Here is a 23001-nt window from a genome sequence, read left to right as displayed (position 1 = left end):
GACGATCACCTGAACTAGCAGGTGTGAAAGAGAAACACTGTTGCCATGGCAGATCAGAGTTTGCCATGGTTATGAGTTCTGGCGTTAAAGGCACTGGAGCCGCTGTTCCAGTTGGGTGGTAGAGTGTGAGGCAGTTAGCACCAGGGGAGGCTGAAGATGTTTTGACTACTTAGATTGCTCAAATTAGAAACCCCAGTGTCATGTTGGATGACACATTTGCTTCTTTGCTTTGAGAAGATTCACCCACCCCTGTGATTTTAGCTCATAAATGAAGAGAAAATATTACATTCCAGTGAAAAGATGCAGCATCTTAATTAAAAAAAAAAAAAAAAAACATGAAAAAAACTGAAAACTACATTTGTGACGAGCTGTTAAGAGATCAAAATCAGTGTGGTGTTTAAAACCGGCAAAGGAAAACAAACAGTGAGTCTCACAAATGGACAAATTCAAGCCATGAGAAAAGAATAAAAATGAAAAATGTGACTTTTATTCACTTGAAAATTTATTCAGTTTCAGTGCTTCCATTTTCAAAATAAATAGATGGCATGGGATCGAAGATAAAATCAACAAGGATGAAAAGTACACTAGTGTAACAAAAATGGTGACCAAATGCCAGTACAATCTTTTAGTTAACATAAAAATACACTCACATACAATTTAAAGGTCCGCCACCTCCCCCGCCCCAAACGCCCCAAAAACAATTCAAAATGCAGCAAATGAGTTATCAAGTATTTTGTTGTTTTTGGAGACAGCAGTAGTATCATATCAGTGGAGGCCCTTCAGCTTTACATGTCAGTATTAAATCTTAGTGTTTGGTTTAGTTCCCACAATTTACAACAGCAGTGTCATTAATTAGTTCTTAGTTTTTTATGCCCATTCGGAAGGTAAAATTCCCCAACAAACAGAAAGTAAAGTGCTCGTGCAACACTTCTGGTTGTTCTCGAGGCCAACAAACGGTTTCTAGAAAAGCACTTTTGATGATTTTTGAAAAGACAGAGAGAAGAGAGAGACGACGTGGCAGTGTTTGTCAACACTTTGGAGGAATGTTCTTTAATGTTGGTACATAACTGAACCACAGTCCCCCACCCGCCCACACACAGAAACCCCTTTGTGAATATATCAAATACTGTCATTCGAAATGGTTACAGAGCAGCACAAAAACACTCTTCACAAGAGTGTGCGTGTGTGTGTGTGTGTGTGTGTGTGTGCCGCTCTCGTGCGTTAAAGATGGGACAGGCCGACAAACACACTCAGGGAGGGGAGTTTGGGGGGGAGGAGGGGGGAGTTACATTGCATGAAAGAAGCCGTCGACAAGTGTTCATGAGTGCACCTTTATACAGGACAATTCAAGAGTGCCCAGTGGAGAGAAAACACAACTAAGCTCTAAACATCAGAGAATTCCCGTTATGATGAAAACACATAACATCAGCTCAAACTCTATACCACGTTGCTTTAATCATTAAAAAAAGCTAAAAACAAAACAGAGCGTCATTTTCTGTACCAAAACCTACCGTTCACCCTCGAGAAAAAGGATGTTTAGACAAATAAAAGTATTTAAAATGACCGTCATTGACTTTTTTTTTTTCCTTTTTCTTATTTGCTATACACGTATCCAGTGCTACACGATCAGCGTCTAGTTTAAAAAGCGGTTGAATAAATAGACGATAGTACCACGATGCGTGAAAGGCCAACGGATGTCTGAGGGAGACCCGAGGAACTCCCCCGTGACAAAAGAAGAAGACAGTTCAGAGCAGCAGGTTTTTTCCCTGGTGAGGCAAAATCGGCAATGCCAGCCTGATTTGACAGATTCGACAGTCCACGCAGGAAGAGACTGTTGCTTTTGTTGGGACAGGAGAATAAGTCCAAAGTCTTTAAGGGTTGTAGAAAGGTCCCTTGCTTCGGAGTTTCTGAAAAGAGAGACAGAAAGTCCCCCGTCCTGTTGCCCGAAATCGTCCAAAAGGAAAAGGCGTTTCCAGACGGAAGGAAGGACTGTAGTGCTGCAGCTGAGCTCTCGACCACGACAGTGCTGACCTAACAAATAAATACATCCACCACATATGAGAGAGACGGAGAAACAAAAGACGCCACATGCTTGAGTCGTGGCCGTCGTAGAAAAACCGAGCCGGACCAAAAGAAACCTGAACAGATCGCACTGAGATCACAGGTAGAAGAAGCTCATTCAGCCGGCGTTCCTCTTTACGTTGCAAGCACCGGTTCCTCAGACCACCTGTGACACACACGGACACACACATCCACACACCCACACCCTTTTTCCCTCGTTTTTTTAACTGTGGTCCACCTACAGGCGACCAACGTGTCCGTAAATGCAGGTGGATTCTCCCGAGCAGGTTTCCAGACCAGGCATGGCGGTGAGCTTGGCTGTGGGCGTCAATGCAGTCTATTCAGGAAACAAGCAAGATGGGGATACGATGATTTGGATGATAGAGGGTTTAAAACTGGCCCGCTATTTTCCGCTTTTCTTTGGCACAGCACCTCTCTTGGCCTGCCACAGGTGGTTGTGGATGGTCAGGGCGTCCACACTGACCGACACAGTCTTGGCAGGGATGACGGTGAACTGCTTTCGGTCCGAGCTGTACTTGTACAGCTTGTCGATCATCTTCTTGCTGATGCTCTTAGGTCCTGTGCCCGTCAGCTTCTGTATCTCCTCTGTGTCAGGGAAGTACGTGTAAAGCGCCCGGAACTGGCAGCCGCCATCGCGAAACAGGATCATCATGTGGTTGGACTCGCACTTCTCCAACTCCTAGTGGGGAAGGATGTTAGACAAGTAAGAAAAATGTTAGTAATATGGCGCTGATATTACAAGGAGGTATATTACAGTTAAACCCTGCTGGTTTAAAACCCTAGGAAGGCAGAACAACCTGAGGGTGTAAAATAAGAAGAAATACTCTTTTTGGCCTCAAAGAGACTTTTTCAATCAAAAATAACTTATTTGTTTTTAGTCTTGATGCGCTGACTAGAGAATTTCTCCCTCTCTGTCAATATTCTGTTAGTCAATACCAAAAGTATCCAGTAAGCCTAGTCTAACCAAGGCTCATGCTACAGGTTTTACAGAGGTAATAAAAGTGTTCCCCACATCTGTACTACAGAAATGGACCAGAGGAAATAATCGGCCAAGCTGCAGAAATAGCAGTGTCACAAAACTTCACGTTAGAAGATGGTCAAAATCAGAAAAATTCCAGTCAAATATCTACTCTAACAGAGTTCATTTACAGCATTTTTTATTTAATAAAGCAGATATCAAGTTGGTGCATGTCTGGCAGAGAACTGACCTCTAGGATCTGGTTCTTCTGCGGCTCGTTGACTTTGCCAGCCAGGCAGCAGTGGGAGATTGCATTGTGGATGATTGGCTTATTCGACTTGGCGCTGGGCTCCTTGAATAGTTTGGGTCCTAAAGGAGAAACAAAAACCAAGTCAGATTATTACAAATTATTAGAACTGCATAAAACTGAAATACATTTTCTTTAAAAAGGCAAAACAGTGACATTGACTGACCATGTTTATTGTGTCACGTTTAAAGCAGGCCTGACACACTGACATCGCTGATGAATGAAAACACAACCACAGGTCTGATACCACAGTAATACATCTGATCATAGCTGTGCACTTACCAGTATATTCAGCCATGGAAGTGATGGAAGAGGCAGTGGAGCCGTTGTCCCAGTCTCTTTCTGCAGTCCGACTGTTGTTACGACTGCCTGGAAACGACTCCACAGAGTCACAGCTAGATGACATAATGAAAGGAGGCACAGGTTGAACAATAAGGAGGACAGTTTTATCAACAAAAACTATGAAAAATAAATACTGTAAATCCTAAACATTAACAATGGACAGAATTTTTTTTAAGCACAAGCTGACAAAAAAATTTAAAAATAAAAGCATTGAGTACCGCTGGGAACCAGCCCCTCCAGAGTTGACGCTGTCGGCTTCGTTGGTCGCAGCAGAGGCCAGAGACAGACTGGAGCCTGATTGGGCGTTGCTCAGGTTGTCAGCTATGTGAAACAGAGAGGACACATTTTTTGTAAAAATGTCATGTACAGTGTCACTTAAGAAGCAACTGCTACATTCACAGTTAAGAATTTACCCACAGGACATAAACATGCAACAGCCTGAACAAACCACAACTAAATAAATGGCATTTGCTGTGTCAAAGTCTTCTTTCTCTACAAGTTAGTTTTATTTCATATAATTATTTTTTTTCGTGCATTTATATGATATCAGACGAGGTTGCCCACCTTCACTATAAAACAATGCAGGAAACCCTGAATCACATCTTCAACAACCAATAATACTACTCAATGAGCGCACCAAGCTGAGACATGTAAAGAACAGCTAAATGTCAAATTAGTGATGTAACAATCTTACGTGTGGAAGAGCCCTTGGAGAAATTATCGCTGGAGGATTCCTCTCTGAAGACGGACTTGGGTCTGTGTTTCTGCTTCGGTTTGGGGGTTTTGGGCTTGACGAGGCCTTGTTCCTCTAACATCTCCTGCTGCTTCCTCCGCAGATACTCCTGCTTTATCAGCTCCCGCCGTGTCTTCTCCTCTTCTTTACGCAAGCGGTCCTCCTCGGCCTTCCGTCTAAAACAAACCCAACACCTGAATTTTAGCTTTTTTTTTGGAAGAACAACATCTAAATCCAATGCTAATGTAGAATAAGTTACCTGGCTTCATCTCGTTTGAGCTCGGAATCTGCTTCTAGTTGTTGTTTACGGAGTCGAGCCTCCTCAGCTTTCTTCTGTTGCTTCAGCAAGAATGCTGCTCTCTTCTTAGCAAGCTCATCTTCGGCCTTCTGCTCGTCCTAGGACATGCAGAAAAGAATAACAGAACATTACTTGTGTATTAAAGAATTCAATCAATATTTAATTTAGTGCTGAAATTAATAATTAAATAGGTGAATCAGAAAACAGATAATCAATTAAGATTTTTCAAAGGTGGCTTTTGTTGTATTTATCAGTTCACCAGACGACAAAGGGCAATTTTACTACATAGGCCAATATTTATTTGTTTCTTAATTTTAAAAATGTGTGTCAAGATTTGAAATAGTAGAAGCACTAACTCGTGTATCATCAGATAATTACTAGACGATTTACTAGAGCATTTCAGAAAATAATCACCATAGTAATAAAAATTAAAATTGAATGAATCAATATTTGCATTTTCATGCAAATGCATTACCTTGAAGAAGAAACCCATGACTGATTTCTGTTCTCCGTCACCTTCTTCTGTTGTTCTGTCCACAGAAGCCTCTTCCTCAGGGTCTTTCAGCTCTGACAGATCGACCTCAATCAGGTGGGCTTTGCTGCGCTGCACCTCCTCTGATGGTATGTTCTCTTTCCCTGAACCATCTGAAGAATTGAGCTCAGACTCACTCGTGGTGCTGGTCAGGCACTCGTCAAAGGACACTTCTGGGGCAGGCAGCGCAGTCAGGTCCACTCGGGTAGGGAGGCGCAGGTTCGCCTCGTCACGAAGCCGGAAGGTGGCGCTCCGAACGTGGCCAGAGCCTGGCCTGTCGATTGTCTCCCCCGCTGTGGGGTTTCTGGGACTGTCGGGCTGCTCGGCCCTGGGGGACCTGCCCCCAGCAAACTGCCTTGGGTGTGGTAATGTCTCTGACCCACTCTGGGTGGGGGTGAGAGTCCTAGAGGCCTGTCGGCTCTGTTCCTTGGCTATCTTCAGCTCTGACGGCTTCGACCTGGAGCTCCGGCCTGAGCTCAGCTTGGGGGGTTTCCTGGTGGGGGTGGTGCCGGTGCCAGCGCCAGAGAGGTGCTCCACAAAATGAAAGCTCACCCCTGCCTTAGGGTCACCGTTTTTGTCGCTGGTGACAGGAGGAGGTGGAGCTGCAGTAGGGGGGGACTGCACATTCTGTTTCATCAGCATCTCCTGCTGCAGTGACAGCTGCATCATCTGCTGCTGGATGCTGCCGATGGCGTCGTTCAACAGCTCGATGGAGCGGCTGCACTCATTCAGGTCCAACTCTTCGTCTAGATAGAAGCTTCCGCTGTTCCCTTTCTTGTCTGCATCTAAGGCACCTGGTGGGGTGGTTCCCTCCAGCTCTTTGTCCCCCCTCAGGGCATCCACACACATATCATCTTTACTTGATGGTACTTTCTCCCCACTGAGCTCGTCTTTAGAGATTTCAGTTTTAAGAGGGTTGGGTAATGTGTCACTCTTGCCTCCCCCTTTCTTCACAATGTGCAGGAAGGCTGCTTTTCCCAGCTTCTGCCTCTGCCTCGCCGACAGCACCTCCATCTTCTTCTTCTGGTGCTCAATGGCACGTCGCTTCTCCTCCAGCTGCATTCGGAGCTGGACGATTTCAGAAGCCAGTACATTAGCACCACCACTACCGTCGCCTATACGAGAGCATCCTCCCAAGGGTGAGGAGGGGCTCTGGTCTCTTTTAAGCTTCCAGGAGGACGCCAGGGGCCCGCTGCTCTCGGACCCATCTGGAGTGGTCCTTTGGGAGCTGGAGGCACTGGAGCGTAGGTCATGGTTGCTGCCAAAGCGCTGCTGCTGGGCTTTGCGCTCTGCAAAGGAGGTCATGCGCACACTGCCACTGGCCATGCTGCTGGCCTGGGAGTGAGCGCTGAGACAGGGGCTGGAGCGACCGCTGCCACCGTTCAGGTCTTTGTCCTCATGCTCTTTCACATTCATGTCCTCTTGTAGTTTGGCTGATTCTTCTTCTTCTTCTTCATCTTCCTCATTAAAGGCTTTACTGGACCATTTGGGATCTTTAGTGGTAAGAGCTTCATCCAGATCCTCTTCCTCTTCCTCCAGGTCTTCCAGCTCAGCGTCCACGACCTGGCCAGACTTTGGTTCTTCAGCATCTGAATGCAGGTAAAAACCCCCGGCTGGCTCTCTGGACGAGGGGTCCATGCTGCTGGTAACAGTGGGCTTAAAACCTGCCTGAGCCTGTGGAGGCTCCTCTGACAAGTCTTCCTCCTCACCCGGAGGGGTAAAGGTTTGGTTCAGGCTGCAGGGAGCTTTCCTACGAACGGCTGATGTCGAGCCATCTCCTCGACGTAGAGATCCCCTTCCTGAAGAGCGGGGGCCCTCACCACTCTCCTCCTCCTTGTTTAGGCATACAGACTTCTCTTTAGCCGTTTTGAGCATGGCAGGCATCAGTGGTTCTAGGTAAAAGCTATCTGCTTCCGGTTTGGAAGGTTTGGGTGCAGCTGTGGCAGTTGCTTGGGTCCCGTCAACCTGTTGAGGGATGACGGAGCCATCAGTCCTGGCAACTGCCGCCAGAGTTTCTTCCTCATCCTCAATGTTGACATTTCCCAGGAGGCTGTGGCCGTTGACCCTGCGCATTGCAGCCTGTGACGGCTGGAGGGCACAAGTCTGGTGTTTGGGCGTGACGACATTGGACGCCAGGCTGTCCTTGCTTATGGAGCGAGCCAGACTCACACTGTCACCAGAAGCAATGTCTGCATCACTGTCTGTGGCTGAATGGAACATGTATGGGCTCAGTGTGGACAGTGGTCTGCAGAGAGAGAGCATGGGAATGGAAGTCAGTATGATATACAGCTTACAATGAATGTAATTCTTAAACCAAATTTTCTGCATATGATATCTGGTCAGAATCTGCCACATAAAAATAAAGCATGAAGCAAAGAAGGTGTAAAGTGTGCACATCCAAGCCAAGTTGGATACAGGTGCAGGGCAAAACCAACATACAAAAAATAAAAGTAATTTCGTTATTCATACATCCAATGTTTAGAATGTTGAAAAATGACTAAAATATTGACATCTTTATCAATTAACATACCAGTTGCCAATTAACCTGCAACCCCCATAATAAAAGTCCTCTGATCTGTAAAAATATGTCATCTTCTCATCTTCACAGCACTATATGGACTGCAATATAGGGAAAAAAGAAAGTTTTCCAAATCAACCACACTAGTACAAAAATTTGTTTTTCATGAGAACCCATTTGGAAAGTGTAATTTGTGTAGGTTTTTTTACTAGGTTACGTACCTCTGCCTCTTGTCAGGCCATGCGACCACAGAGCCACGGGGCTGTCCGTCCATCTGAGTCAAGGAGTTGGAGCGGTTTCTAAGACCTAACCAGAAACACACACAAACAATGTATAAGTATAAAGGCAGCTGCTGCTCACAGACATACTACAATGACGAGCTGAACATTCAGGGGTGTAAGGTTCTTACATGCACCATCTTCTCCTTGCTGCTTTTGTTGCCTCTGTCGCAGTGGAAGGAGTGGGTGGGAAGGGCTGAAGGTTGGTCCCCCTTTACTAAAAGCCAAAAAAAAAAAAAAAACATAAATACAATTTTTTAGCCGGGATGCAACAAGTTTACAAAAAGTCTTCACTGGGTGGAACAGGACCAAATCAATACAACAAAAAGACATTTTTCCCCAACCAAATACATTCAGACACAGTAAAAGCCAAATATTTCACCAGACAAGTGACATGAAAAACAAGACAACTGACAGCTCTGTACCCTTTAAGAATTTCAGGCTCCCACACAAGCACTTACAATGCACACAGAGACAAAGAGAAAATGCAATAATTAGCTTAACTTTGTGAAAATCATTATTAAATTTAGTGATGGAGACGACAAAGGGTTAGAGGTGGAAGGGACATGAGAATGAAGACACCGCTGCATAACTACCCATCCTTGTAGGGCTACTGTAACTGGTTAGGAGACAGGATCATGATGACGTGGAATGAGAAGGAAAGCGAGAGAAGACTTACAGGGGGTCAGAGTCTTCAGGGTGCAGGAAGTACCTGTTACAGACTTCTGGGCTGCTCTGGTTATCGGCCGCACCAGGGCTGACTAGGAAGCTGCGCTTGGTGGCGTTGGAGATAGGCACTGATGGGCGGGCACTCTTGGGCTGAGCTATGGCTCGAGCTGAAGAGAGAGGTGTTGATCATCTTAATACTCATAGTGTCTGTTGCAATTTAAAATTGGACATTTTAAATACAACTTCCAATGCAAAACATGTTTCTCCTTTAGTAACAACACCAAAAAAAAAAAGTACAATAAAGTGTGACTTTAAGCTACTTCTCTGTATCTACAGAGTAGGTTATTAGATCCATGTTGAAGGAGTGGGCAAAAACAAAAAGTTATACTTATGTGCAGCTATGTGTATAACTAAAGTTGACTGGTGAGTTTATGTTTTGGGTAACTTTCATAATGCTAAAACAATGAGGGTTAATTTTATTACATACGCAAGTTGTCAGTCTTTCACCTATGCGATATTTTAATTTTGCACAGATAGTGTAATAATGGTAATCAATATTTACCATCTTTGAACTCTTGGAGATCTCTAGGCTGGACAAAGTCTGGCTTGACAGTCTCAAACCACCAGAAGAGTTCAGCAATGAACACCATCACATTGTGCTACACAGAGAGTACAAGAAACACGTTAGAAAGACTTGAAGACAGATTTTTGATCATCATAAAGCTTAGGAATAGCCCCAGCATATAATGGCTTCAATACAAAGTTAAATGTAAATTTTATTGCAAATGTGTATGAAAACACAGTATGTCAGTGTTTGTACCTTGAGCACGAGTGGTGAGTAGAGCATGTCCTCCGTCGTCAGATAGAAGCTTTTATTCAGATACTCGTTGGCGAACTCTCTGAGTAGCTGTATGTTGTACAGGCTATCAGCAATGGATGGTACTTCCTTCAGGCAAATATCTGATCAGACAGAGAGCATGTCACTCTGGGACACAACTCAATGACCTGATGGCTATAAATGTCACACTGACTGGACTGGGACAGTAAGCCATATGTAAGTGCCAAAAATAGTATCACACATGGATATCAAATTCAATATGTTAGCAGAGAAAGCTTCATACTCTTTACGGAAAAATTCTTTGAGGGTAACTGATAATTAGATGTAGCTATTGAACATGGGTTTGTGTGAAAGGTCATGTATGCACAACATACCCTCCAGCTTCATGAGGTCTGGGCAGTAGCAGTGGACCACGGTGAGCAGTGCAGCTCCGTCGCAAACATCCCTCATTAGGTCTTCCAGCAGTGGGAAGAAGGGCAGCTGTCGGCCTGAAGCATGCTCCCGACGATACCGTACCTAACCACCAGGGGGAGAGGATGAGGGTTTTATGAGAAGCCACAGTGACAGCTCCCACCGCCATTGTACCAACGAGGATGCATCATATAACATCCTAAATGCAATGACTAGTGTCACACAAGTACAAATCTCTTTTGTGGTGAGATTCATGTCTGAACTAGTCAAGGCATATATTAAGTACAGATGTTTTTGGAAGCAGTTAATGTTCTACACTATCCATTTAAGCATCATATCAAGGTTCTCCCCAGCAGTTTTAAAGTAGTAGGTAATTTCTTTTATTTATTTTTTACTTAAGCGGATACTCCTCTTGTACTGATCAACAGTAGGTTTAGTGTCATTTCCAAAAGAAACTTGACGCTGAATGACAAAATCTTGCAGCACCATGATCACGCAGTTTAGGGAGAACCCTGAAGACCTGGCGAACTATGAGGAGGATGGAGGTGGAGGTGTTAGAGCAGTGATATGAACAACACAGAGTGGATGGTCAGCCTTCCTCAGGCCTTAGTGGGAAGGCAACTAGTGGTGGAGCCCAGTCGAACTAGGCTACGTGAGCCAGCTGACTGGGAGGGAAACTGGGGTAATCACTGGCCCACTTATGGGAAATGAGTGTGTTAGTACAGAAACTCACTCACCCCAGGTGCATTAGTTTTGGATACATACACTATAAAGCTGGTAAGAATGGGTATTTTAAGTTTATATTTCAGTTTGCAAATTAATAAAAAGCACAAATTACTTAAATACAACAGACATGCACACCCATTATAGAAACTGAAATTGGATATTACAGACCTACATATGATTTGGAGCAACATAAATATAGCCCACACAGGATGCCAACGCAGACTATACTGACTGGTGCTGTTGCTTCTAACTCCAAATGCTTCTGCATGACTTACAAATATTCACCTAACACTGGGAACACCACTCCCTATGTAATGACTAATCAATCTTACATTCTCTGTGTCACTTGTGATTAAGGCATATTATGTGTTATTTGTTATACAGTTATTTGGAAATGCAGACTGACCGGCTTGCAGTCTCTCCAGGTCGGCAAGACGCTCAAGGTATTTGCATCACATGATGCAGATGTGGGAATGACTCCAATGGAGCCCATTAGCTTGTTGCAGATATATCATTATCTACATATATATTGATCAATAAGCCGTAGAGAAATACCAAACCAGGTCTGAGGTCATTTAGAAACTGTGTCATCTATACATAGTCTGTCCAACAGATAGCACTGACAAGTTCAACTGTAAATGTCATGCTCACAGTTCTTAAAAAAATAAATAAATAAATAAATAAAAAGACAAATCCATATAAAGATTGTTTGTTTATACAATGTTTCTAAATACTATCAGACACTATGCAATACCAACTACTGCATTGATTTTAACTAAGCTACTCAGTGCTGACACACTGGTCTGCACTCTCCACACATGGCCGTGTGACTATGACTCTGACTGCAGACATAATGGCAGACATTCACAAGAGCGTGCACATCTCTGTTATCTAATTTAGCCATGCAGCTATAGCAGTCCTAATAGCTAACGCTTCCCAGACTGAGAGCTCAAGGAGCACCGAGGGAGTGTTGGTATTGCTAGCGCAGGCGCTTTGGACCACTTGTAAAGTCAATTTACAGTGTAAAATATCTTGGTTTTACATTTATTTTCTTCTTTTTTGTACCTCGCTTCCCTTGGCGCTCCACACCGACTCACCTTCGCTCCTCGTTAGCTCCTGCCCCACAGCCAATCATAATACCGGAAACCTAACACACGGTTTGCATTTAGGAACCAATAAGAAGAAGCGAAATTGTAATTTTTTTATGGGTACCCGATTCTTGGCATTTTGGATTTGGTTCTAACTTGGAACTGCATTTTGGTTCCCAATCCTACGGCCGACATATCGAGTATCTGCCACAAAATATATTCAGGCTATGGATCAAGAAGCCAATATATTTTTCAGTAATAACTAAACCCTTATAAAATAATAACTGATCAAACATGGCAACAGGGCTGGTGATGACCATGCACGATTTAAAACTATCACAAACAGCACAACACAACTGAGCAGCTAAAGAGATATTTATCTAAATACAAAATTTACTCTGATGCATCTATAGTGTTGGGAGATCATTCCACAAAATTAGACCAACTGTACTGAGGCAGCTTCTGTCACAGGCCACAGGTGAAACTACCAACCGAACTTAAGAAGCTCTACTACAAAATGAGTTCTACATAAGTGAGTCTACTCCTAACTCAGAGGCAACATTGTACCGCTTCAGAGAAGTCCCCTGGCTCCAGCATGCAGTGGGCCAGCTCGTGCATGACATCAGGCTGACACACACACACACACACACAAGAGAGAAGAAATACTGTCAGAGGAGACCGTGGACACAGAGGAAACAGCGTGTGAGAGCAGAAGAGAGAGACTGGAGAGGGAATGACAAAGCAGATCAGTGAGCGGAGGTGGCCAGGGATGGGACTGCAAAGCAAAGGAGAGGTGTAGGCATGGATTTGCTCTTTTTTCCACTGGACAAGCAAATACCACACACACGCACAGCCAACCCACATGGCCTTCTTGAGCTTGAAATGAGATAGCACACATTGCGTAGCTAAAAGAATATCTTTTGAACACTTCAAAAAGGTCAGAATAACTTAACACCTGTGTGGTATATTTGCCACAAGGTTAAAAAAATAAAATAAAATAGAAACAAAAAAAAACTAATTTTCAGCGTTCTCCCCCTTGCTAACACACATTGGCTACAAGCAGCACAGAATGAGCTTGAATGAGCCGTGGTGGAGTGTGCGCGCACATCAACACAGAACTATGCGTGCAAGGGGGAGAGGGCGAAGAAAATGGGGTTATGGGAGGGGACTGGCATCCAACTTACAGGGACTAGCTTCCAATACCATTTGGAGGGAGACTATCCAGTTTGCAGGGACAAGAGAGGGGAGGGAGGGACAGATGAGGAACAGGAGCAAAAAGATTAACAGGTCAGAGGTCACAGACAAAGGATTGGCTCTGCTTCCGGTTTAAACAGAGAAAAGGAAAGCAGGGTCAGAACAACTCCAAAACGCCATCTGGGTTTTCTTGAGCCAAGTTTTTGCTTGATAAAGATTTTGTGGTGATGACACACTCCTATGTGAGGAAGTGAGGAAAATGTCTTTAATAAAGGAGTTACTTCTACTAGTTCCCAAAAGCCAGAAATATGGAGCTACTGGCGGAAACTTGTTGGACATTTTGGTTCTGGTTTTTAGATTTTTTTCTGGTGTACTATTTTTGGGATTTCTCTCCTGTAAAAGAAGTAAGTGGTAGACACTATGAGTGGCTTTACCTTTTGGTGGCTCGGGGACTCCAGGGGGTGGTGCTTGACTTTGTGCTCCCTTTCTGTAATTTCCCTCATCTTCATGTTCACCTGCAGAAGAAATAATGATATATTTAGTACATTTACATGCACAAAAAAAAGAAAAAAAAATGTGGTTACTAGGGTTGGGTACTGACCACATTACGTCGGTAGTTTAATATGGTTGTGAAAAATCATGAATGTAATTGGGAAAATACCCTGGTTAGGTCTGCGCTCTTGATTTATGCTCTGGTGTCTGGAGGTTAATGATTGTTATGGAGCATTATGTGAGAAACTTCAGTAAATATTACAGTATACAAGCACTGCAGTAGTAAGAGGAGTGTGAACTTATCTTTTATAACCTAAAATCACATTTTGTTATTACAGAGAGTTTAAAGTACCAAAAAAAAAAAAGAATGCGTCTCATCCTCTGTTCAATTTTTAGTCTTATGCGTATACTCCGGCTCAAATAAATACGGGCGGGCATCACATTCAAAAGCCTCATCCATAAGCTAAATATTCATCCATGACATTGAAAATCTTTTACATAACACTAAATTACGCTTTCTGCTCTCACAGAGTAACCTCAACACTCCCGAGATTTCAGAACAAGACTTTCCCTTGAGCGAGACTTGGTTAGAAACACAGCGCAACAAGCTAAAGAAACAGAAGCCGTTTAATTAATCTGTAGCATTGTGTTAAATGCTGCCTAACATCAAGGAACACTTTCCATTTCGACCCAGACAGTGGTGGTGTGATCTTTGTTGTAATTTTAATGGACACACTGAGTCATGCTTTCGCTGCCTCGGGCCTTCAACCCTTTGAAAGATGAGTGCAACTTGAGCCTAAGCTGCTTGTGTGTGCACCAGATCCACATTTCTTATCTGCTCTCCTGTCTGAGCACCAGTGGCATACAGGCCTCAAACAAAAAAAAAAACAAGTCACCTATAATGCCAGTGTGAAAATGATAGGAAGCCTAGACATTAAGGGAATAAACGCTGCACTTCTTTTATTGTATCTGCACTGCTTATGTCTGTGCTATGTGTTCAAACCTTGTTGATCCAGAAGACCATAGCGTCCTCCAGGTCAAAGGGCAGCTCCTTGGAGGCACTGAAGGTGGAGAAGCGCTTGACAGAAGCCACCACTTTCTCGATGCTGATCATCTCCACTGTGTAGGCCATCATCAGGGCATCGATCATAGGCATGTGAGCACTCTGGGTGAGGGAGAAAGAGAAACACAGGACAATTGAATTTCATTGGATTTTCCCCACAGTTTCCAGTGCAATTAAGATCAAAGCTGGAGGCGAAAAAGCTGAGATAAATCATCTAATGCAGATTTACCCAAACAACATAAAACACTGTGGAGCTTATTAGGTGGAATATGATCTCAAGTATGTGTTTACACTATAATTTTAACTAGCAATGCGAACTATGCTAAAAAAGTTTATTTAAAGTGAATTTAATGTATTTGTAGTATAGCATTCCTGATAAATCTACCCAGTAAAAAGTTACCACAAATGGAGACATCACTCAAAGCAGTTCATCAGATTTTGTGTAGCTCCCTCTGGAGCCACAAAAGGCTTTATACAACTCTGTTCACATATGAATAAGTACTCCCCAAGACATAAAGTAAAATTGGTAGGTGTTTGTTATAAACATCCTTCAGAAATGTTTGGACGACACTTTGTAAGAACTAGTTTGTTTAAAACATATATCGCAGTCATAACTTTTGCAGGTAACGGACCATCATTTATGGACGGACACGACGGACATGACGGACATGGTGTGTGGATAAATGGATGAGATTAATGGATGAGGGGACTGTCTACTTCAGAACTCTAATAGGACAATCCTGAGGTTCCTTAACAACTTTAAATAACCTGCCACGGTTTAATCAAAAGGTGACACCTCTCATTCAGCACAATGGGTGTCCACTTTTAAACCCGCTCTCTACATCATCATGCAATCAAGAGGCCCAGCAGGGGTATCCCTACTCCAAGTGTCCCAACACCTGGTGCCTACCAGTAAAAATATTGCTTCTTGATAGGCAGAGTGGGAATTGACAGCAACCAAATACCAATAAATCTGCTGGCAACACTGCAGCTGGCAAAATCCAAATTTGGTTGCCAACCTCTTTTTCTTGATCTCATTCTATGTAAAAGTCTGTTACTAAAGGTTATTTCCTGTCCACAACATCAGAGTCAGTAATGCAGCACTTGAATTCATTACAGTACAAATACGGACGTGCCATTGTTTCAGTCCGTGCTTTGTGTAACATGCTGCTAGCTTAATCCAATTGGTGATGGAAATAAACAGAGATTAGGTTCGTTAACATAACGAATGAGAGCTATTCACAGCTTTCACCATAGCACAACCTACATGGACACAGACAATAATAACAATGAGAATCTACTTCCCAGTCTTACACAAGACGGGGGACAAGTTAGTACATGAAGAAAGGATGAAAACGGTGCATAGAGGAAGCTAATATGGTGACGCTGCTCGTACAAAAGGGCAAGAAACAGACAATCAAAAGGGTCCTAACAACCCAGAACTTTAACCTAATACTAGCAGACAGTAATAACTGTATCATTCATTTAGTTTTCTCTTCCAAATAAGTTTATTAGCAATATTTTGGTCAAATATTGTAATAACTGTTTGGATAAGGACCCCTCAGATTGTTTTTGATTTTTGAAAGCAGCAATTGAAAATAATGAATGACTCAACAAAAGCTACACTGCACTTACCACCTCAGTGTCAACAAGCAGTGCTCAATAAAGAAACAAAGGGGCAAATATAACAGCATGATATTCAATCTTTTGTTCTCCTCAAACATCCACTCTGCCCTTCATCAGCTCAGCATGGAGCCCCATGGGGAGCAGTTGCCCTGAGCTGTGTGTGCACGCTGACAGATACACAGCGCGCACACACACACACACATACATACAAAAGTTTAAGTGGAGAGGTTTTACAAGCTCCAGCTGTTGCCCCAACAAGAGTCAGACAAGGTGCAGAGGAACTGTCTGCAAGTGCAGGTTTCATTCTCACACACACATGCCGAAAAATGCAGGTTTCTATGGAAACGCCTTGTCAAGTCAGCAAACTGGGAGGCGGGGGGTTCCAACAGTCAATCAGAGATAAGCGATGTCCTACTCAGGATTTTCCCTCTCCTCTCAGGGCTTTGTGTCTGGTTGCTTACACACAGGCCTGCGTGTATTATTTTGTCAGGCTGCTAGCAGGAAAAGAAAAAGCCGACATCCCTGACTAGCCAGCCTGCAGAGAAGAACCTCAGCACTACTGCTGGTTTCCATGGTAACAAAAGGGTAAGAAGATGGCTGAGAGCAAGTGAGGTAGTTGGTGTTTATTCTATCCTGTGTGAAGGATCTCATTGGCACAGAGGGCCGGGGCTGCTCCGGACTTCATTCACTGCGCTGTGATGTGGGGCTGTTGATTCAGCTGATGTGGGTTACACACCGAGGACATTTAACCTGTTGAAGAGCTGATCTGTGAAAATATTATAAACATTACACTGGTATGATGACCACACAAAGGGTCAGTAGATCTAAGCCACCAGTTTTTTTGCATAGACTGAACTTTCCCCCAGAAAGAAACTTATGAATGGCAGATAAGCAAGGTGGGATAAAAGGCGTTTAAGCTGGGCATTGGAGGACAAAAGGGGAAGATTTTGCCAGCATTCAGTAAATGCTCTTAACAGATTTGCAAAAATGTAGGTGAGAAAAATATCACAGACAATAAAATCCATTCTTTTAAGTATTAGCACAAGAGTAACCCTCTTAACACTGATGTAACCGATTAAACCGCCTGAGAGGGCACGAGCTTTCTTTTTTTTTTTTTTTTTATTAGGATTTGTGCATTCTTTTATCTTTATAAATTAGAGAAGGAGATATCTATTAACAGGGTATCAGTTAGTTCCAACTGCAGCAGAGAAGATTTGTATTAACACAGGGGTTAAAGCCATATCATCAGATTAAAATGGAATCAATACAGCTGTGTGTTATAGGCAAAATGAATGAATACATAACGTGGTAGTCCCATTTTGTTAGACCTAAAGGTGCCTTTTCTCATTTATTCAGTCAAGGATTCAAAGTTATTGTACTCTATTGATCTTTTTTTTTTATCCGTTTTAAGCAAAAACATCAGATGGTTTTTCAGACCAAACAATCAATAATCCAAACAATAGTAGATTAATCAGTAACAAAAACAACTGTTAGTTGCAGCTCTAAATGAAATGCACTAATCAGTAATACATTGTAGTCCACCCCAACCTCCTGCCCACGGTGCACTGATAATGAGATACTGTCTTTCAACTTAGGACTAAATGGTTCACTGCAAATGTTAACTGATAACATTACAACAAGAGCAGCTTTACTATAAAACTGCCAACAGAAAATGAGAACAGGTTCTAATATTTGGCTAACGACAAGAGAAAGAACAGATGTGGAAAACCTTAAGTGTTTTAAGAATGAAAAGAAGTCTGGCCAAAAACCAACACTGCCATAGCACTTTAACAAACACTACACAATCACAGCCCTATCTTGCATCAAAGTCCTCACACAACTAGCATGAGTAACAGTCAAATTCCACCTCTTCATTTGAATCAAACATGATAAGGGTGCAGTTTAATCATCTGGGGACTGTTACACTAAGTCAGGCAGCAAAACACGCCTGAAACTCACTTCTACGCAGTCTACGATCAACTGCAAACTACTTTTATCCCTATTCACACGGTTTTAAAGTTACTGTACACAGTAGATAGAAGCTTCCCAGTGTCTCAAATGCCTGTGACTGGGATTGATTGTCCTTAAAAAGAATAAAAGCACAGACTCTCCCACTGATTTCACTGCGGTAAGATAACACATCAGAAGCAGGAAGAGCTGCAGATGTTACATGTAATGTGCAAAGTTATTATAGCTGCTGACCTAGTTTCCTTCTTCTCTGACAGGCAATCAGGGCTACAAGTTCTATTTAGCAAAAGCTATTGCAACATCATGGCCTGCCCAAGAGCAACAGCTAAAGTTGTAAATGGTCAATTTGTGTACACTGAGATTACACATTTTCAATTTACAACTCAAGATATCATTTGGGATACCCACCATTTTTAGGTGATTACCAATAATGTCTGTTCCAACCAGGCTGTTTGTGATGCTGTTGGAATTGTGTTGTGTTGAGAAGCGTTATAGAAATACATCATACATGTCCAGTGTGTAGAATTTAGTGGCATCCAGCGGTGAAGTTGCAGATTGCTATAAACTGAATACTACTCGCCTTCTGAGCGTATAGGAGAAACAACGGTGGCCACAAAATTCACAAAAGGCCCCATCTACAGCCAATGTTTGGTTCATCTGTTCTGGGCTACTATAGGAACACAGCAGTGTAATATGGCGGACTCCACAGAAGAGGACCCGCTCCCATTGTGGACAGAAACATCTCCTTCCAATTTGAAGTTTCAGGTGATTATAAACTATTGAAAACATGCCTGGTGATGCTATATTCCATTTCTGCCAATAGATCCTCCTAAATGTTACACACCGGATCTTTAAGTCCAACCACTCACCATTTTGATGGGCATACAGGCCAGGTCCCCATCTGTGACGGGTGTATCATCACTTTCCACAACATATATGCCCTTCCTGGACAGAGCCTGGATAACGGACAGGTGGGACTGAAGAGACGCTGCCTGCTCCGTCTTCAGGATGAGGGCACAGACACGACAGTAAAGCTCGCAGGAAAGCAGCAAGCGGATGACGGGCGGCTTGATGTGTTCCTGGTCATACTGGTCTGTGTAGAACGGGTCCCTTAAGTCCTCTGGAATATGGTCTGCAATGGAGAGAACGGTCAGGTGAACCATGTGGCATTGCTATGTGCTCCTATGTGCGGTTCAGCTTTCAAGACAGACATAAAGGTTAGCTGCTAACAATATAATAAGATACTGTAAGATGAAGCATCTTTAACGCCAACATCCCATCAAACTTCTACAACGTCAACAAGCTACAGGAATGTGACAAAGCCAAACGCTTTCCATGTAATATTTGCTCTATGCTGGCTTCAGTTTACTTGGAGCAAACATGGCCATTTGTAATTGTAAGTCACAGCGTATTGCCTCGGGAGTATGTTGGGAAATAGATCCTTGCTAAGCCGAGACCTCAGTGAGAACAGGCTTCTCAGGTGACACGGTGGGCTTTGCCAGCACTAATTTAACAATACTGCAGCCATCAAAAACAAAAAGAAAACAATGACGTACAAAAGAGATTCTGTTGCTTTGGATGTGAAGTCACCCTCAAAACCAGAAACCACAACCATATAAGGGCAAGGGATGAAGCACTTGACTTCAGGCATGCACAAACCAAATATATACTGCAAGTTAAAACACACATCGAAGCTTAGAATAGGTTTAAAATCCTGCACTGCACAAAACGGTGTAGCAATAGGAAATAACGCTGTTCTGTTCTATCTGCTCTGAACTCTGCCTGAGCTCCAGTAACGCAGCATAAGCCGCATGTGTGTATGTGAAGAGTTCTTAGTGTCTGCTCTGACTGACGGGATAAAGGGAGCCGCTCATCAGCAATCTCCTGCTCGCAAAAACAGGAAGGGAGGCAGCAGCTTCTTCCAGCAGCTGCTTTTGTGGATGATAATACAATAAGCACCAATGCTGAACTGCACAAGTGAGGAGGAACAGACCGGGTTTTGAGAAATATCTTTGTGATTCCTTCCGATATAGATTTGTGTTGGTCTGTGCCTGTGCACAGTTCATCACATGGTGTATCAGTGTTGTTGTTTGCTGAGGAAGTAGGGATGTCCCGATCAAATTTATTGGCCCTGATCCCAATCAGAGTCCTTTAATATCCAATACTTATATTTACCTAGATGTTGATAAAAATATGTATCCAACACATTAAAATGAACAACTGTAAACTACTAAATATTGTCACAAGCTACTACTACTAAAATACAAGAAGATGCCCTGTCATCAATTACTAATCACTCATGGAATTAACATTAATTAGCATCAGCTGGTATGACCTACCGCCTGCAATAGTTGTTTGTTACACATTTTACTTTTATCAAAAAAATTGCAGCTTCTGCAATCTGGATATTGCAATATTGCGCAGCCCTAGTCCTTTGCTAATTATAAAAACAGTCCGAGCTTAGCAAACCCCTTCATTTTTGGCTGACTGGAGTCTATCATACCGGTGTGGCCAAGCAATTTTTCATGGGTTCACATATGCATTGAAATGCTGAATTGCAGAGTCGAGTTGTGGTGAAAGCAAGCAGCGAAGCAATACTAGCAGCCTAAAGTGGACAAAACACAGTAAAGTCCAGCAAAGACAGAACAGAACAGCTTTACTTTAGCCAATGTTGATCCATTTAAAGTAGGAGGTAATCAGGAAGACATTAGGAGCCTTTGTTTGGTTGCATCAAATCTCCCAAACGCATCTATGAAGATTTGCTGACCTGAAAATGGTGATTTTAACAAGAATGACCGTGTAGCCCTTACGTCAGTAGCTGCGTTGATCCTGTTTACTGCATTCCACATGCATTACAACACAGGCCTCACCGATACGCTGCCTGCCACCGTTCATATGGTGCACATAAGGATGTAATTGTACTACAGCATTAATCTATTTTATCTAACACTCAGCAGTGTGGGTCATTCCTGGAGAGCTGCATCTGAGCATTTAAACACATCAGAACAGTGGGGACGATTGTGTGTGAAAACAAAAGGGGTTGGCTGGGGCGAGACTTCACGTTTGACTTCATTCCACAGACGCTGATGTCGCGTGGCAGCTGCCCCCCATCCTCCTGCCGCTAGGAACCAGGCTTAAACATTTAGGAACAACTAGGAAGGGGTGGAGCACGAGGACAGAGTCTATCAACGAGACCCAGGATGTGCTACGGCGGGGTCAGCCAACCACGACCAGCACCACATCACGATGGGCACAAGCAGGGAAGAGCCATGACGGGTGCTCACTCTTGCTGCTGTTGTGTCTGGCTGTCGGTCGCGCAGGGTGGGAGCAGCTGTGGCGCATGCAAAGGGGGCGGTAGCATGAGAAAGCATGTACACAAACATAGACAGACAATCAAAGCCGTAACAGGGAACCGGATGAACACACACCAGAACGCACCTGAATCCCTGGCAACCACCACATCACCACACGGCTGCACATATTTTAAAATCGCCCGAGACAGGCAAACAACTGAGCAGCGTTAGCAATGCAGCAGACACCATATGAGCCATAAGGTGAAAATACAAACAGGCCTGGTATATTCGGCTCCCATGGGAGGAAGATAACTGCGGCTGCACCTGAGAGTTGCCTCCCTCTGGGCCACCAAAGCTGCGGGGCTAATCTATGCTTTCTATTGTAACTGAACAGCATCTCCACCCGAGTTCATCTGTGGTGCATCATTTTTGTTTGTATAGAGATGTTGTTATGCTCCATATGTCGGCCTGCATCATTATCCAGGGCCCATGATGACAGACTGAATTGAGCAAGCGAATACCTACAAGCATCGGTATGAAAAAATATGAGCCTAAGTAATTAACCTTAGAGCAAATAAGGTTTAGAGCAAAGCCCTGGGCTACAAAAATAAAACAGACTAAAAGAGACAATAGCTTTCTATCCTCATACTGGAGTACCATTAAAATTCTCATCTTACTCTTATTTGTTTAAAATGAATGCCTCAGTGGCATTAGGAAATCTTTGTAATGACCACAGATATATAAGGGACTGTAGAATACAAAGGAAAGCTTGTATGAGGCCTTGAAATAATGATGGCTGATTTGACCAGAGACTTCAGTGACATGCAAAGCTATTGTATCAGATAGCTGAGCCTCACACTGACTAAGTTTAACTGCTGGTACGATAAGGAAACGCCGCATAGTAAATCAAAAGTTAAATAGCAGCCCTGCTGTAAAACAATAGCGGCATGCTGTGATGTTCATCTTGTAAAAAAAAAAAGAAAATCAGCCAAACAGTCAGTTTCTCTGTTGCCATCTCTGAGTTTACAGGTAAAAAAATGTATTATGTGAGCAAGAGTCTGAGACAAATCAGGCCAATATACCCACACATGGTTAATATATAGGACTACAGGGCCTATAATAATTCATAGTGTATCTGAGAATAATGAAGGGTCTCTCAACTGGAGTTTCACCAACCACACTCACTATTTCACCAATGAATTTGTTTTCACTAGAGCTCCTAATGATAACTGGGCTACCTGCAAGAGTGGAACGGAGGGGGCGCGGGGCCGCCGCAGGATCGCCCACCATTTGACTGTCTAACCCTTCCAACCTGCATGATCAAAAAAAAAAATAGAAGTAGAAAAGAAATTAATAAATAAAAGCGACCAAAACGACTCCCAACTGGCTAAAACTAAGTAACAACCAACCACGACTCAGAACCATCAATTACAGTGATGTTAATATTTAATTAATATTCAGTTAATATTTCTACACGTTTCAATATAACATAGCTAAATGTACCTAATAAACTAGTGACTGAGTGGAACTGGCTTTCATTATTCCTTAACACAATAAATGTATAACCTTGCAAGACAGCTGGACT

At 43.1% G+C, this 23001-nt stretch overlaps 1 protein-coding gene across 2 annotated transcripts in view; it reads right to left on the bottom strand.

Annotated features, from left to right (window-relative positions):
- Positions 1-484: 484 nt before the first annotated feature.
- The window catches only part of camsap1b (calmodulin regulated spectrin-associated protein 1b), a 25646-nt gene continuing 3129 nt past the window's right edge, over positions 485-23001 (bottom strand). Inside the window, exons 3-18 of one of the 2 annotated variants that reach the window (XM_035657975.1) lie at positions 18993-19255; positions 14470-14631; positions 13409-13489; positions 9930-10071; positions 9538-9677; positions 9280-9376; positions 8728-8884; positions 8180-8265; positions 7992-8076; positions 5196-7497; positions 4682-4818; positions 4384-4598; positions 3908-4010; positions 3630-3742; positions 3291-3409; positions 485-2761 (exon numbers count right to left, since the gene is read on the bottom strand). In XM_035657975.1, the coding sequence (XP_035513868.1) occupies positions 2465-2761; positions 3291-3409; positions 3630-3742; positions 3908-4010; positions 4384-4598; positions 4682-4818; positions 5196-7497; positions 7992-8076; positions 8180-8265; positions 8728-8884; positions 9280-9376; positions 9538-9677; positions 9930-10071; positions 13409-13489; positions 14470-14631; positions 18993-19255 (4499 nt within the window). In that variant the 3' untranslated portion in view covers positions 485-2464. The remainder of the gene's footprint in view (positions 2762-3290; positions 3410-3629; positions 3743-3907; positions 4011-4383; positions 4599-4681; positions 4819-5195; positions 7498-7991; positions 8077-8179; positions 8266-8727; positions 8885-9279; positions 9377-9537; positions 9678-9929; positions 10072-13408; positions 13490-14469; positions 14632-18992; positions 19256-23001) is intronic. The other variant, XM_035657976.1, reaches the window with a different exon arrangement.

Source organism: Morone saxatilis, unplaced genomic scaffold, assembly GCF_004916995.1.
Source record: "Morone saxatilis isolate NCDOM2014 unplaced genomic scaffold, NCSU_SB_2.0 Contig16, whole genome shotgun sequence".
Lineage (NCBI taxonomy): Eukaryota > Metazoa > Chordata > Actinopteri > Moronidae > Morone > Morone saxatilis.
The sequence above is the reverse complement of the archived record's forward strand: the minus strand, read 5'-3'. Positions and strand labels throughout refer to the sequence as shown.